Genomic DNA, 14573 nt, shown 5'->3' on the forward strand with positions numbered 1-14573 from the left:
AATATTTAGTGTTATTTTCTGTGTAATGTGAACATTAAGCATAAAACTTTGCATGGTAATTGTCTAAAAAAAAACCCTCAAAAACCTTACAGTTCCTATTAAGAGCCTCTTTTCTCCTGTTAGGCATAGCAACTCAAGAGACTGCCTTTCTCTTCTCCTTTTCAGCTTCATTGAATTGATAAATTAATAATTAATTTGGATTCACCTCTTAAAACTAACATGAATGACAGGTTTTATTTTGTTAATAATTTAACTTTTAAAAATGGAATCAAAATTCCTAGGTTACATTCATTGTAATATAACCTTTAAAAGGTAGTGTTAGGTAAGTTAAAGTTTCCAAAACTGTTTGTTCTTCTAGGGCATAGCTTAAAATTACCAAGTAAGAAAATACACAAAGGAAAAATAGACAAAAGAACAACTATAATAAATATGTAAAAAGGTTTCAATTCAATGGCAAGCTCAGATACATATACTAATATCATCATATGAGCTGACATTTTTTGCTTATCATATCAGTGAGTTCATCTGTTACTATATAATATTGATGATGATAAGGGATAAAGGAAACAAACTCATAAATAGTGTTTGTGGGAGCAAAAGTTGATTCACCAGTTATGGAAGACAAATTTGGCAACAGGAAAAGAAATTCTTCACATGTTGATACCATTTGATCCTTCAATTCCACTTCACACTTAAGGATTTATAAAATGAAAAAATAGAAACAAATTAAATGTCCATTAATAGACTGGCTAAATCAATTGTGATATTCACTTAATGGACTACTATATAGCATATAAAATTTCTGCTGCAGAAAAGTGCACAAGAATATAAGAATTTTTACGAATTTAAAAATTACAGAAATGTATGTTCAAGATCAGGAGAGGCAGAGAGAAAGGAAAAAATAAATAACCAAATATTCAAAATAAATTATTTGTGTGGCTATTTTGTTTTTACTTTCTACAATCAATACACGAGAGTCTGTTTTTTACTATTCTCCCTCCCAACATGACAGAGTGTACAGTTAAAAGTCTTTATTGATTTAAAAAGCAAACATTTGCATCTTGTAGTTTAAATGTTTATTTCTGAGCCTATCAGGAAGTATATACTTATGTATATGTACACACAACACACACATGCGGTGTTAAGAGCTGTGAATGGCCAGGAAAACTGAGAAAGAATGGCCATAGAGGTTGAAATAGAGCCTGAGTTGGGGAAGACTGGGAGGAAGTAACTTAAGGAAAGTGAGATGAGGCAGGAGAGGATCAAAAGCAAGTACAAGGCAGATTGTTATACTGCAGGCCACAACTCACACAGACATACCTGGAAAGGCCAAATGGAACCCCTACATCTTGGAAAGATTGCCGGGAGTGAGGAACGATGGTGAGCAATTCACTGGCTGACTTCTGGGCCTGTCATGCCTCGGTCAGAGTTCACCCCATAGGGTATTAACTCCTCTGCTCTTTCCAGCTGCATTATCCAGCTCAGCAAGGCATTCATGAGGGCACGTGACTTTTTCCAGAAGTAGTGGTGGAAGCCAGAGCTCCCATGGCAGACACTAGGCAGGGATGGAGTCCTTCCTCCACAGAAGTAGACTGAGCAGTGATCAAAGGAAGGTGAGGAGGCCCATGGTGGGGACTGTGTCAGCTACACATGTGCAGTGCTGTTCCTGTGTCCACAGTATGGTGGGAAGAATCTTCCATGAAGGTGGAAGCAGAAGCAGATCCAGCACCACCAACTGCAGAAACATGAGCATAAGTCAATCTCTACATGAGCAGAAGTGGAGGGGTGCATGCATCAAGAACAATTTGTCACCTAACAATCCCCTTTCAACCCACTTCACTACGCTTTTGTCCATAAGAAACTCCAGTTCTTCTTTCATAAATTCAGTGACTCATCATTTGACAGACTGTAACTACAGTCCATTGTAAAGCCCTGTATTCCCTTAGCTCTATGACTTCCATCAAGGTTCCAGACTTTACTTCAACATCTATGGCCATTCTTTCTCAGTCCTTTTCCCTGGCCATTCTTTTTCTATATGAGTCCTTAGATGTAAGAGGTCTTCGAGACTCAATGTTAAATCGTATTTTCCACTCACTGTATACTCTTGCCCTAGCTAACTTTGTCTATTCTCATAGTTTCATACAATTTATATATTAACAAATCCTAAAAATACTTCAACAAAGATGTTTTTTGAGCACCAAACCAATAGAAATAGTCATGTTCTGATAACGGCACTCAGTTGTCTAATCAGCCATATCAACATGCTCAGAATTGGATTCTAAATGTTCCCCATCTCACCCCTAAAATTCACCTTTCTGTTCAAGGTTTCTGTTCTCCATTCATTCAGCTGCTGATCAAACTCAGAAACATTCTCAAAACACTTTTCTGTATCATAATGATTACCAAGTCCTTGACTTATATCTTATATAGTATGTTTCTTCCTCTGAAATATATCTTGTATAGTACATTTCTCCCAACTGCACTGTCACTGCCATTTCTCACTTATTCTATAGCAATAGCATCATACCAGCCTTTTTGTTTATTGCTTGGCTTCCCAGTTCATCTCACCAGCCTCATTCTATATCACATTCCCCATTACCCAAAACAAACAAACAAATAAAATTCTATCAGTTCCCTGATCAGCCTTTGTCCTTTCTTCTCAAAATACCTTAATACATGCTGTTCTCTTCTCTTGGAAATGCTTTATTGGTTGACTCACACTCGTCCTTCAGGTCTCAACTTACACGTCAATTTCTCAGAGGGCTCTCTTTACTTTTCACCCAATCTCTGGCGTGTGCTGCATCCCATGCTGCACAAGGGTTCAAAGACATAAGAGGGAATGGCAGGGGATAAAGAAAGATATACAGATAGATATATAAAGGTGGGCCAGGCAGTCCAAAAAGCTGATGGTGTCAGTCTCTTCGGCCCCATCCTGCCTCAGAGTACTTTATTTTATATGTTCACAAAGCACATAGCAGAGGGAGGGTGCAGTTACCCAGAACAGCCTGTGGTTATAATTCTCATACTTCAGTTAACATACCTCAGCTAACAACTATCTTGCAGCAAGGTCAGTGTAAGCTGGTTATCTTTTGCTAGGTCCAACTGCTCTTCTCCAAGACATACACATTCCCCTATTATGGTTTCACTTCTCTGGAGTTCACCCAAAGTTCACAGCAGCCTTGCTGCTGATCCCCCTAGAGGGGGTGGGCTACTCTGGCTCTCTACACCAACCCAAATTAAATTTTGCTATGTCACTGTCTCAGCAACCTCTACTCTTCCCTTGCAGCATGTATCATGACTTAGAAGTGTTCATTTATTTATATTAGTATATATTTATATCTAATTTAAATATTTGAAATGCAATACATTCATAATTCAAAAATCAAAACGTATATTAAGATATACATGGAAAAGTGTCATTTCCATCCCAATTTTCATCTACCCTGATCCACCTCCACCACTGGTTTGTGTCATTTTATTAGCTCATTGTTTACTTCCTATGTAAAAATGATTATATTTTCTTGTTTGAGCCCTTTTTAATTTTTAACACCTAGCATTTTAATATGCTGTTCTAGATTTCAATACTTTATTCAATTTAAAAATATGTTTTAGAAATCATCTCACACCAAATATACATTTCTTTTTCATTCTTTCTTCACAGATGTATAGTATTACATATGTGGATTAACATACCTTATTCAACTATTGTTGGTTCTTTTCTATTACAAACAATGCTGTAATTAATAACCTTCAAAAATACCATTTTGTATTTGTACAGGTGTTTGTATAGGATATATATTCTAGAGAGTTTGGTCAAACCAAAAAGCATTGCTAGGTTTTCCCTAGGATTTCTACAACTTTGTGTTATCATCAAGGACATGTGAGAATGCCTATCTTCCCAGAGCCTTAAAAAATAAAAGTATCATTAAACTTGAGAAATTTTACCAGTTTCATAGGTGAGAAATTGAATTTTGGTGTATACTGAATATGAAATATTTTATTAATTAAAAGTGTGCTCAGTTATCTTTTTTGTTAAAGAATCAACTAGTCTAACTTCTTTTTCTTTCAACTATCAGTTTATATCTATGGCTCATTTTTCTATTAGGTTGTTAATTTTTTTCCTTTTGTGATTTTTTTTCAGGAGTGCTTTATATACAAGAAGATTAGACTATGTCAGTGATGTGCCACAAATATTTGGTTTTACCTTTTTTTGACTTTTTTTTTTCTAAGCATAATTTGTCTGCTTTCAGTTTTCTTACTGTTAAATTTATCAATCATTTATTTGGGGTAGCTGGATAATGAGTCACAATTAGAATCGCTCTCCCCAGTCTAAGATTTCTTTCCCATTTCCTTTTATAATTCCTATGTTGTTTTCTTTTGTTTTTGAACATTTAAATCTCTGATTCATTTGGAGGTTATCCTAGTGTCAATGGATGTAAGAATTCAAATTTTCTCTGTCTAAGTAACCATCCAATTATCCAAACACCATTTATTGAGAACCAACTTGCACCCCTCTGCTGATTTCAGGGCCATCTTTATCATATATGCCACATTCTAATAAGTTTTGGGATCTCCTTCTGGACTTTCTCATATGTATGGCTATTTAAGGCCTGCTGTCTTACTAGACTCTATGTAACATGGGGGTTAGGACTGTGTCTGTTTAGTTTTGCCTGTGTCCCCAGAGTTTATAATAGTGCCTGGCATATGTAGGCCCTAAATGCATATTTGTTATATTTGTTGAATGCTTACAAAGTTCTAGGAGAATGTTTCCCCTTTCTCCACAAATGGGTTTAAAGATTACTTAATATTTTTCATGTAATAACAAATATTTTACAGAAAATGAAAGTAAAAAATGAGCAATAGACAATATACAACATTAGGTACTTCTATTCGAGATATATGACATTTTCTCTTAAGTGAAATATTAATATATTTTTACAAAATCATTTAATTATATATGTTAACTGGAATCATAGAATATTGAAATGTTAACATCTCATGAACATTTATATTAAGCACAAGCAGGATAAATCAGTTTCATATACAGTAAACACTGGGATTTGCAGATGCAATGTTAATTTTTTCACACACATTTAAATAACCCTAGGGATCCAAAATATTTAGTAAGTTGCAATATTTTGGGGAAGCATGATTTTGAAATGAAAATATTAGTATGTGAAAGCACATCATGTATCTCAAGCCTAGGCCCACCCTTGAGGCCCAGTATCTGCTTTGCAGTGCGACTTTACTGTTCTCTTATTGACGACTGACTTCACTTGATGTAGGGCATTCATTCCTTTATACCAAGGAGAAAATTTGGACAATTTTTAATTATAGGTGGCAAAGAATTTGGGGATTTCCAAAGACCTCAAGACATTCTTCTTGCAAATGTCAATAATCTACCATATTTTAAAAGTGCAGCATTCCATTTTAAAGTTATTAATACATTCAGATAAATTTATTTCATTCTTCATAGGCAAAGCAGCAGCATTAACAGCAAAATAGCACTCAATTTCAACAGTATGCAAGTACATCTTCAAGATTAAATGTTAAAAAGAGTAACTAAATGTTAAATACTGACAACACTTTTAATAGCAGTTTTAATGATATAAAAAATAAAAGTTCAAGATCTCTCTTCTCTACTTAGCAAATGATGCTGTATTTTCCTCTTCCTTACTACTAGAATAACAGTGTATGGGGGGTATTTTTCAAACATGTTGAACTTAAAATACTTAATTCTATATAATGCTTACTCTTTAAGAATGAAGTATTCTGTGATATACTCTTACCATACACTGTTGAGGATTTTAAAAGTGACATAGTACTGGAATAAGAGAGACCTAGAATGCAATCCAACTGTTAACATGAATTTACTATATTGTTACACTGAATAAATTGGTACGAGTCACACAGCTTCTCTGGTTATCTGTTACAGCTGCAAAATGTGGGCAATTTATAATGACTTCCCTAATAACCATTCAGGTTTTAAATATTCTATTATCTGTCTCTAGGCTTATCACTTTTTATTGCTATCTAGATGCCAATTTTAACTGATCATATTTACCAGACTGAGGAGTACAGATTAAAAGGTATCTTAATTTAGATAGCATAGCTATGGCAGACTTTGAAAATTAAGAAAAAAAGAGCTATTGAGTGAAATTGAAGGAATTTTGCAAAATAACCTTTCAATCGATGAGAGTATACCGTATCTGCACCAGGTTGCAATTAAATACCTAACAGCATATCAGCTGAACAACTTAGTCATTTGATTTTCTAAAATAGAGTAAAGCAATAAATCTAATTTTGTTATTGAAACTGTGTATATATTTTGTACCAATTGCTAAATTTCCATATTCCAAGTCTGAAAAATACAGTATTGTTAAACAGCATAAATCTGCCACGTGCCTAAGTAATAGTGATAAAAGTTAACTCTATTTGACATTATGACATTGTATAGAGTTCTTGGAACCCAAGAGTTTAATTCCACTGGCAGGTGCAGTCTATGGGTTCCTGGAGAGTGTACATGATTTCAGTGCCGTTTCCTGAGCAATACAGAGGCACAGTCAAGTTTCGTATTCCATTTTCACGACAACACTTGCAGAATCTTAGGTGACTTTCAATATTGACGTTATATATGGTAGCTGATGGGCATTTGCCATCACAAGATGCAAAATTTATCTGTAAGAAGAGACAATGAGAAAAAAAGTCTTATACTTTTAAAAGTACTGGTTATTATTTGATTCCACTAAGAAAATCAGATGAAAAGCTTTCTTCCTCATCACTCTAACCCTCAAGCTTCTGCATGTTGGAAGATTGTGAAAAACAATAAATGAAATATCATTCATACAGTCAAAGGGATATTCCATGGCAATGCTCAACATAGCAGTGTTGACATAACTCCAAGTTAAATGTGCACACATAACTTGACATATATATTTATATATATATACACACACAAATATGGAATATGTTAATCACAATATAGTTAATTTATTGTAACCTGTGTTATATCATGGCTCAAGTAGACTGTAGAATTGAACAGGTCATATTAAAAGAGGCAAAGCTAGAAGCAGGACTCTTTTTGCTGAGTAAAATTGCAGAGTGAAGACAACATGTAGTCAAATACATTTAGATTCAATTTCTATCCCTCCCGATTGCAATTATCATTCAGAACTGTTGATTATGCTAAGAATAATTTATACTTCTTCATAAACAGAAAATTGTAATATTAGAATGTAGGAATAATTTCAGTTAAATATTGTAGGTGGTGGCATTTTGTTGGCTTGCAAACTTACTCATTCTGTAACACATATACTTTCTAAAAAGATGTGTGCCATTTATGTAGCAAATGACATTTTTCCACTTACAGGGCTTTGGCTCATACAGTCCTGTTTCCTTATGATTGATTTAATAATCACTCTCTGGCATATTCTTTCTTCTCGTTTGCCTGATAAAATATAAAATGTGTTTATTCATCAAAAGGCCCATGTTAAATTGTTTCTTAATTAAATTAAACATATGAATATATTTACAGTTAAAACTTCCCTCTTACATTTTTATATGCAATATTTATTTTTGCCTTCTGAATCTTATATTTTACCTTTTAAGTCATATTTTCTGGCTTTACACTTACTGATTTCCACTTTTTATCTTCTTGTCTTAGAATAACTAACATAATTAGAAATCAGAAATATTCCACACATGTAATAATGCTAACATCAACCTCTGTGTGGCATATATGTTTAAAATAATTTTTGAAATGAACCATCGAGTGTATAAATAAATATATGCATACATAATTAATGCATAACTACATATATACATTGATTCTAAAATAAAAATTGAGAGATTTAAAACCACACTTTCTTAATGGACATTAAAATAATGCAAACTTTTAATTCTTAATGGACATTAAAATAATGCAAACTTTCAATATAGTTGAATCATTTATCAACTATATTGAAATGTACGGATGAGTCATACTTGATTTTATGGCTCTGAAATGGTCTTTTGTAATTTCAAATGAAAACACTTTGTACACATTCATTATATCTTAATATGTGTCTGTATGTGTGGTGGATTATCACTTGCTATAACATGCAAGCATCTATATTTAATGATGTATGATAGTGGATGTAATCCCTGAATCAAGATGCAAAAACCAAGGTCCTTTCTATTCCAAACTTGACTTGTCACTTTAGAAAAGTCACTGAATCATCCTGCTGAGTTTCCTTACTTACAAAAGAGTGAACTTATATCCCAATTTTCAAATAAATTTAGCCATGAAATCCTAATTTAAAACAATCTTAACATGTAAAATAAAGATTAAGCTACTCTGGTTGAAGGAGAGGTGGTAGCTAAGATTGACTGAAGCATTACTGTCCTTCTCAAGGTCACTCTTTAACTCCAAATTGCTGAATTTCAAGATCATCTCTCAGTTCTCAACCTATTTGACTTCTCAGCAGCATTAGACCCAGTCCATCACTCTGTCTTCCTAAATGCACCTTCCACACTTGGCTTCCAGAGCTCACCGGCTTTGGTTTTCATCCTGTCTCACTCATGGCTCCTCCTCAGTCGCCTATGCTTGTTCTATCTCTTTTCACTGACCTCTTGCTCATAGTGTGAGCCAAGGCTCAGTGCTGTTGGTTGAGTGCAAGCTGTTCTGTCCCTTATGGTGCTTTCACTCAGTGATTATTTCCTTGGCTCTTCCATTCTTATGTAAGTTCATGAATAAAGAATATTCAAGCACAATTCATCTTTACTATGACCTAATAAGATGATTCACCCTCTTCTTTCTATCACCTTCCTCCTCTTACTTTCTGTGCAATAGCCACATTTTAGTATTTCCTCCACTTTGAACACTCCACCATCTGGGTGGCTTCCCAAGGACACTCACTCTCTACTCAAATGACAACTCATCACCAAGGCATTTTCTAAGCTGCCACTTAAGGTAGCAATCCAGTTCCTCTCACTCTCCATTCCTTTCATGCTACATTATTTTTCTTCATACCACTCATCACTGCCTGACATATTAGAATATATTTATGAGTTCGTTGTTTCTTTCCCTTCCTGATAATGAACATTCTCCATGCACATATTGCTTCATTCACTATTATGGTCCCAGTGGCTAAAAAGATCTTCATGATGTAGGCACTCAATAAAAACCCAACAAGTTAATTCATTCAGTAAATGAAACTGGGACAGTATTAATTTATTGTTAGCTGGTACCAAGAGGCATTTCTAATTCATTTCTCAAAAACTTTATTGTAACATTTTATTCAACAGAGACTGTGATTATATCCAACCTCCACACTCTATAGAACACGGGCTAGTCTTCAGATAGTAAAGGCAGCAGAAAAGGGTTTTCTAATATGCCAGCAGGAACTACATCATGAGTCATTTCACGTTAGATGAGGGAAACTGAAGTGGCTTGTTATTATTCTGCAACTTCAAAGAACTTAGCAGAGTTGAAAGATCCTGGGCCCAGATACTGGACAGGCCTAAATTTATTATTGATTAGTATGATCAGCTTCTCTCTGAACCTTCTAGTTCTCATCTGTAGGGAAAACATACTGCCTACCAGACTGTTGTAAGGATTAGTTGTGGTCCTGTCAACAATGTGCTTAATAGAGCATCAATGTGTGGCAGGCAATAGTGGTCATTCATATGATCAGTCACAAAGCTGTTCCCCTGTCTGCCCTGAGATAACATAAATGTACTCACTTCTCTAATAATTAACATGGGGATACAGAGGCCAGGACCTTAACATTGCCATGTGACTCTATTCCTGCATCTCTTACTTAAGGAAGAGTCTAGACTCTGAAGAAGAAGATGGGAAAAAAAGTGAAATCTTAAATTTCCTCATATTCTAAAGCTAAATTTTATTCTTTGAGTCCCTGATACAATGACTATTTGATACATCTTAGTTTATATTTGATTTAGAGAATATGAATGAAAACTTGCTTATTTCTAATGAACAGAATATTTTTAATCAGTGTAGATCTAATTAAAGCCTTAGTAATTAAAAATATATAGGTGATATTATACTACCCCCAAAGTCTTAGCAATATAATTATCATGGGTTGAATTGTGTCTTTTAAAAATGCCTGTGTACCGTAGAATGTGATGTTATTTGGACACAAGATCTTTGCAGTGATAACTGAGCCAAAATGAGCTCATTAGGGGTTTTAATTCAATATTCCTGATGTTCATATAAAATGGGGAAATTTAGAGGCAGACACACATAAAGAGAAAACACCATGTGAGCATGAAGATGGCCATCTACGTGCCAAGTAAAGAGGTTTGGAGCAGATCTCTTTCACAGTCTCTCCAAGGAACCAATCCTGCTGACATCTTGGTTTTGGAGTTCTAATCTCCATAACTGTGGAACAATACATTTCTATTTCCAACCACTTTTTGGTTTGTTACAGCAGCCCTGCAAACTAATACAACAACAAATTAGATGTCAGGCCATCCTATGTTGGACTTTTTTGCTTGTTGTAAGTGTGTATGTGTGCATTGAATTTGGCTTTTTACACATTATGTAAATAAAAGTTCAGTCGTTCTAGCCCTGCCATTTCAGCAGAGCTCCTCCTTCAGCCTCTGCCCTTTCCTAAAACTTGTCCTGGTAGTGTTCCAGAATACCATGAAGTGTTAAGAAGCAGGATGTGAAATCAGGCCCGCAGTAGATTTCCAGCCTTACCACTCATAAGAGGTATGACTTAGACAAATTATTTAACCCCACTAAGCTGAAAATCAAGATAATATCAGAACCTATTTCATTGGATTTAGGGGATACGAATGCCCATTCGTATCTAAGAATCCGACCCAATAGCATGGTATTATTAAATTGAACTTTGTTGTTCCCCTTTCCTAAAGGCCTCTCTAAATTTTAAAATTACTGTCTATGCCAATTTTCTCAAAATTCCTATTTTTATATTGAGATAAACTTATAAACACTTTAGAAGGAAAAAATAAATATGGTTTCATGGATAACCCTCTATTCTATTTCATTTTTTAAAATTATTCAAAAGTACTATGAAATAGTAATCCCAGCACATTGGGAGGCTGAGGTGGGCAGATCACTTGAGGCCAGGAGTTTGACCATCCTGGCCAACACAGAGACCTCATGTCTACTAAAAATACGAAAATTAGCAGGTGTGGTGGTGTGTATACTTGTTATTCCAGCTACTCAGGAGGCTGAGGCATGAAAATTTCTTGAACCCAGGAGGCAGAGGTTGCAGTGGGCTGAGATTGTTCCACTACACACCAGCCTGGGCAACAGAGCAAGACTCTGTCTCAAAATAATAATAATAATAATAATAATAATAATAATAATAATTGGCCGGGCATGGTGGCTCACGCCTGCAATCCCAGCACCTTGGGAGGCTGAGGTGGGCAGATCACGAGGTCAAGCGATCAATACCATCCTGGTCAACATGGTAAAACCCCATCTCTACTAAAAATATAAAAAATGAGCTGGGCATGCTGGTGCACACCTGCAGTTCCAGCTACTCTGGAGGCTGAGGCAGGAGAACTGTTTGAACCCAGGAGGCAGAGGAGGCAGTGAGCAGAGATTGCACCACTGCACTCCAGCCTGGTAACAGAGAGAGACTCCATCTCAAAAAAAAAAAAATACTATGAGATAAACCTTATAATTTAAGCTAATAAAAAATATATTGCATTCAGATAACTTTAATTATGAAAATAATTATAGGAATTTTATGAAAGGGATAAAAATACAATTTACTAAAATGATATTATCCCATATTTATTGTACAAAGCTATACACTTGTTCAAACAGGTTTGAAAAATACTGCACCCCATATGTTGTCTTTGGAGTCACAATGCCATTCTAACTATAATCTACTTGTTTCTGTAAGTTCACCATGATTCAAACAAATATGATCACAAGACACTTTTAAATTTTAAATATATTGAAATCTAATGAAATACCTTTCAGGATATGCCACAATAAAAAAAATAATATTTAAATCAAAATTAATCTAAACAAAAACACTTAATTTACACTCCAGAAGTTAAAGATTAAATCACAAAATTATTAACCACAAGATTCAAAAACCTTTAAGCAATATACTTTATAAAATTTGTTTTTCTCTTTGCATCATAGGAATTGAATTTTGTGAGGAAAAACCATAATCACTATGAGCAATTAAAACTAATCTATGAAGTAAATGCATGGACTATGCTGTCACTTACAGATCTTGCAGCAGCCTTCATTATAAAGCTTCACAATCCCTTCATTCTAGAAAGAGAAAAATGGAATAAAGTTAAAGAATAAGGAGTTCATCCATGTTCTCTTATACTAGAAAATAAAACTAACTTTTCTAAAACTTTTATTAAATATCACAAACCTTTATAAAAAAATAATTGGAATTTAATTATTACTAATAAGAATTTCTTTGTTTATAAAATCTGGAATAGACATGTTGTTTAAAATTATATTATTAATACATTGGCACTATGGAAAAGAGTGTAAAAGAATTATTTTAATTAAAAGAACACTTTAAATGTCACAAAATATTTTTACTAAAACAAAATAATAACAGCTATTCTAACTAATGACCATTATATATTTTCAACTTCTTGAAATAACCTAAACTAATTCTATTTGACTTGAGTTTCTGAATATAACTGAATGTTAAAATGGCACATCTTTTTATTTAATATTTTATTATTTACAAATATTTCCTTCCTCAGAGGACACTTGTCTAAGACGAAATTCTTACAAGAATTGCTAATTGCTTTAGCAACCTGCTAAGTGCAATTGAAATAAGAGAATGATCTACTCTATAAATATTAGTCTGTTAAATATGATAATGGCCAAGTTTTTTTCCAGAGCTAAAATTCTGCGACTTTAGTACATGTTATAATACCTAGCTAGTCAGTCAGCCATCATCATTGGAAAGGTACATCCTGAAAAAAAATTCAGTTAGACTAGACTGTACTATTTCTCTATATGATAGAACAAAACTTACTTTTATTAGGAATATTATTGTCTAAATAAATAAAGCTACAAAAATCTTGAAAACTAAAAACTAGATCATGTTCATAAATCTACTCTCCCAGTAAACTCTCCTCTGAGAGAATAGGAAAATTGATAGAGCAAAACTTAAGAATAGGCAATGTTGTGACTTATACTAAATATTTCGGTGGACTGTGACCAGAAAAGCTAAGGCAAACATAATATAGGCCAGCACGCGTTAACCCTGAATGACATCATAAATCTTGCTGTTTAAGAAAGAAAATTGGCCAAGCTCTGATTCCTTAGCTTATTAATCCATATTAAAGGGAAGGCCAAGACTGCTGACCAAATGATTTTTCAATAATCTTTGGATCTATACATTAAAAACCCAAAAATTGCAGAGTATCTATTCAAAGACAGTCAAAATGATCTGGAACACCATATATAACTCAAAATTTCAAACTCAAAAAAATAAAACAGAGCTTTTATTTAGTCATGAAAATAACATATGCACCACAATGTATATGCCACAATGTAAATATGACCTTAGAAAATATTAATGTATATTTTCTAAACTATATAATACTAAATTTTCTTAGCTATAACAAAGTACAAACCATTTTGCATTCAGTCTCATTAAAAGGGGGACAGACCATAGTGTAGTTCAGAATTATTGCCCCTTCATCAGTTTTAATACATTCATATGTGGTGCAATTGTAGTGCCAAGTACTCCCTTCCTAAAAATCAAAAAGAAAGTTACTGTTTAGCATATTAAAATCTGCTGTATTTCTTAAGTACAATATATTCTACTCTACTGAATAAAAAGTCAAATCAAGATGCAGAGGCTTCTTGTGACACAAAATGTTCCAACTGAAAATGACCCTAAATTTATCTAAAATGATTAAAAATACATATATATGTATGATGTGTACTTACCTAAAATGATAAAAATACATACACATCTATGGTGTATTTGTATATGCTAGGTTTCATACTAGAACTGAGAGGTAAATGTGAAACAAAATAATAGAGAGTGAAGAAGCAAATAGGTATCTGTTTCTACGACAAAATTATCTAATTTAACTAAGTGTCAAAGGTCTTGCTCTAATATTTCCTCACTAATTATAAAACAACAAATCATATTACTTATATACCTCCTTTCTTGAGATGTGTTTATTCTTCCTGCTACTCCCTTATTGCCAAAAAGTTAAAGACATATTTAAATGACAGTGTTTATTGGTTTGTGAATCTAATTGTGCATACCTTACATCATTTCAAAATTTATCTGTATTCTTTCAAGAAATATTTAAATATAGTAACTGTTTCAGTTCTGATTTCAGAATTTTTAAAGTAAAGTCAGATGAAATAATTGTTAATCTATATTTTTATTTTATAACTGACATTTAAAAAAATAATAGTAGTTAATGTCAGCATTACTTAGGCAAAAAGGAAAATTTGATGGAAAATATGTCTCTTTTTCATTTTATTCTACTTTATTTTAAGAAGGTTAGCCAGGGTTGGGGGAGTGTTGTTCTAGGCCTTCTCAATTTATCATAGATTTTACCATAAACTAATTAAGGCCATTCTT

General features: G+C 33.7%; 1 protein-coding gene across 1 annotated transcript in view; it reads right to left on the bottom strand.

Moving 5' to 3' along the window:
* Window positions 1-5060: 5060 nt before the first annotated feature.
* The window catches only part of OTOGL (otogelin like), a 404189-nt gene continuing 394676 nt past the window's right edge, over window positions 5061-14573 (bottom strand). The window contains exons 59-62 of the mRNA XM_064376937.1: window positions 13603-13722; window positions 12220-12265; window positions 7368-7447; window positions 5061-6678 (exon numbers count right to left, since the gene is read on the bottom strand). Coding sequence (XP_064233007.1) covers window positions 6478-6678; window positions 7368-7447; window positions 12220-12265; window positions 13603-13722 — 447 coding nt within the window. The 3' untranslated portion in view covers window positions 5061-6477. The remainder of the gene's footprint in view (window positions 6679-7367; window positions 7448-12219; window positions 12266-13602; window positions 13723-14573) is intronic.

Source organism: Aotus nancymaae, unplaced genomic scaffold (assembly GCF_030222135.1).
Source record: "Aotus nancymaae isolate 86718 unplaced genomic scaffold, 86718_ANA_hifiasm-v0.15.2.pri h1tg000016l, whole genome shotgun sequence".
NCBI classification, from domain to species: domain Eukaryota; kingdom Metazoa; phylum Chordata; class Mammalia; order Primates; family Aotidae; genus Aotus; species Aotus nancymaae.